The 2,394-nt window shown below is 46.7% G+C and overlaps 1 protein-coding gene across 1 annotated transcript; it reads left to right on the top strand.

The window, feature by feature from the left end:
- Positions 1-580: 580 nt before the first annotated feature.
- LOC138898098 (uncharacterized) lies at positions 581-2,025 on the top strand. The gene is made up of 3 exons (XM_070184135.1): positions 581-1,051; positions 1,156-1,587; positions 1,726-2,025. Exons 1-3 carry the CDS (start codon positions 581-583, stop codon positions 2,023-2,025), a joined length of 1,203 nt encoding a protein of 400 aa, XP_070040236.1.
- The last annotated feature ends 369 nt before the right edge of the window (positions 2,026-2,394 follow it).

The raw sequence follows: 2,394 nt of genomic DNA, 5'->3' as shown, positions 1-2,394 counted from the left end.
CTGTTCTCGAGCATAGACGAGGACATGGATCGAGGCTGGATGGGCAGGTTCATTCGAGTGAATACTTCGAACGTGCTTCCGAATAAAAAGATGCCATTTCCCGAGGAGTAGAACATGAAGCGTAAGTGTAATTCTTTTATTATCTCCTACTATTTTGCCCCTTTTATTTTCTTTCTCACCGATATCCCCTTTTTGTGATACAGCAGTTCCTTGGATGCCCGGTGCAGTTCCCGATCTCAAGAATTGGGTACGGGATCTATCTTTGACCTCCACATATGCCGAGCGCTCATGGCATGATTTGTCAAAGGGCCGATGGGAGGCCAAAAATCATGGTAAGCCTTTTTCTAGTATCTTTGGTAGTTCGAACGAGATGCTTGCCATATACTTAAATCAATTTTCCTATATGTAGGTGTGGGGAAAGATGCGGTTTTGAGGCCCCTGCCCGGCGAGGAAGAGGCTTCGATCTCTGTTCTAAAATCGGTGAAGGATAATAAAGAGAAAAGGGGTCTCTACTTCCGAAGATCCAAAACCGAAGGCGAGGATAACTCATAAGCCGAAAAAGAATACCATCCCTTTAACCATGGAATCAGTTATGCGTCTAAGGGATGAAGACGAGGAAGAAGAAGAAAACGATGGGTCCGTGCTGGTGGCCCGAATGAAGAAAAACATTGATGCCCCCAAGGCAGCTGCATCGATGGTGATTTATAAAGCTCAACCTCGGACTGAGGAGATATCGGAGAAAGGTTCGGGCAGCGTCCCCGAACCATTAGAGATCGAGCATGCTTCCCACCAAAGTCAACAAACGGTAGGTATATCGGAAGAGGCCGATCCTGAAGCTCTCCGAACTGAGAAGAACGCCCCAAACGTGTCGCTTGGGGCAATAGTAATCGGAAACTCGCCCGATCTTCCTGCCTTTTCCGAAGGGGCAATTCGGGAAGCCCAAGCTTTGGGGGCCCTCGAGATAAACCGATCTCATGAATGGGAGGACCCCTTCTATGATTTGTTTACTGGTGTCGAGGATGTTGCCCTAGTGATGTGCCAGGCCTTTTCTGTGAAGTGCAACAAGCTCTAAATCGGGTAAGCTCTAACTCCCTTCGTTGATACCACTTTCATGTTTGCTATTCTTTTCTAACTTCTTTTCTTCTTTCTTCGTAGGCCGCAGCGGTTCATCGAGAAGCGTGTTATCGATCTCGAACTGAGCTGCGTCGGTATGAGGCCGATCTTCAACGGGTCACGGAGGAGAGGAATGCCCTTAGACTCCTCTTCGGACAAAGGGAAGAAGAAATCAAGGACCTCCGAGCCGAATTGGCAAAGGCTCAACAAGACCAGACCGACCTGACCGAGCAGGTAATGGTAATCTTAAAAACCCATGGGCTCGATTCTGGAGCGGTGGCTAATATTTTGATCTCGCAGTTGCAGCAGAAGCTTGAGTTTATTGGGAAGCTTCGTAAGGAGGTCGATATGATAAGGGCAGAGACCTTGGGATGGAAAGATAGCATGGACCGTCTTGCCGCTGAAAAAGAAACTGCTCGAGCCCAATTATCATCAGCCAAAAACCAACTTCAAAGCATGAAGGAAAAAAGCTCGGTTTAAGCAAGAAGAATAGAGGAGCTAGAGGCTCGGTTGGCCTTTGAACTTGCCAAGGCCAAATCTGACGCCGAAAAGGCAAAGGCCGATGCGGATGCATTCGTGGCCTTCTATCGGGCTGATGCTCAAGATGCTCAGGTACAAGCAAGAGAGGTAGCTGAGACCTCCAACACTCGAGCATATTGGGTTGCTGAACTTTATAAGTGCCGATCTCGGAGGGAGACCCTCGGGGAGATCCATGGTCGAGGTTTCGATCTCACCGAAGAGATAAAAACGGTTAAAGAGCTCGAAGTCGATGTTGAAGACTTGGCTTCTGATGATGATGATGGTGATGATGATGATGATAATGATGGCGATGATGGGAGAAAGAGTGGGTCCGAGAGTGGGGCGGAGCCCGATGGAGAAGAAACCGCCCCCATAGATAACCAAGAAACTTAGCCCTTAGTTTTCATTTTGGTTTTTTGTGTAAGGTCCTTTTTGAACATTGTAAACATTCTTGTATATATATAAAGATCTTTTCTTTTCACGACTTTCCTCTGTTTTATTCTCTGCCTCGTGAAGATTTTGTTTCATTCACGCCTTATGAAGATTTTCATAGGGTTTTAGGAGATTTGATCGTATTCGGACCTTGTAGCCTTTATAACTGAGCGAGTGATTGCTCGAACTCGAAGTAATATAGCCCGTAGGCTTATTAGTCGAGTGAGTGATTCGAACTCGAAGTAATGTAGCCCGTAGGCTTAATGGTCGAGTGAGTATTTGCTCGAACTTAAAATAAGAGTAGCCCGTAGGCTTAATGGTCGAGTGAGT

The sequence above is a fragment of the Nicotiana tomentosiformis genome, chromosome 8, assembly GCF_000390325.3.
Source record: "Nicotiana tomentosiformis chromosome 8, ASM39032v3, whole genome shotgun sequence".
NCBI classification, from domain to species: Eukaryota; Viridiplantae; Streptophyta; class Magnoliopsida; order Solanales; family Solanaceae; genus Nicotiana; species Nicotiana tomentosiformis.
This window is presented reverse-complemented; position numbering and strand designations above follow the sequence as displayed.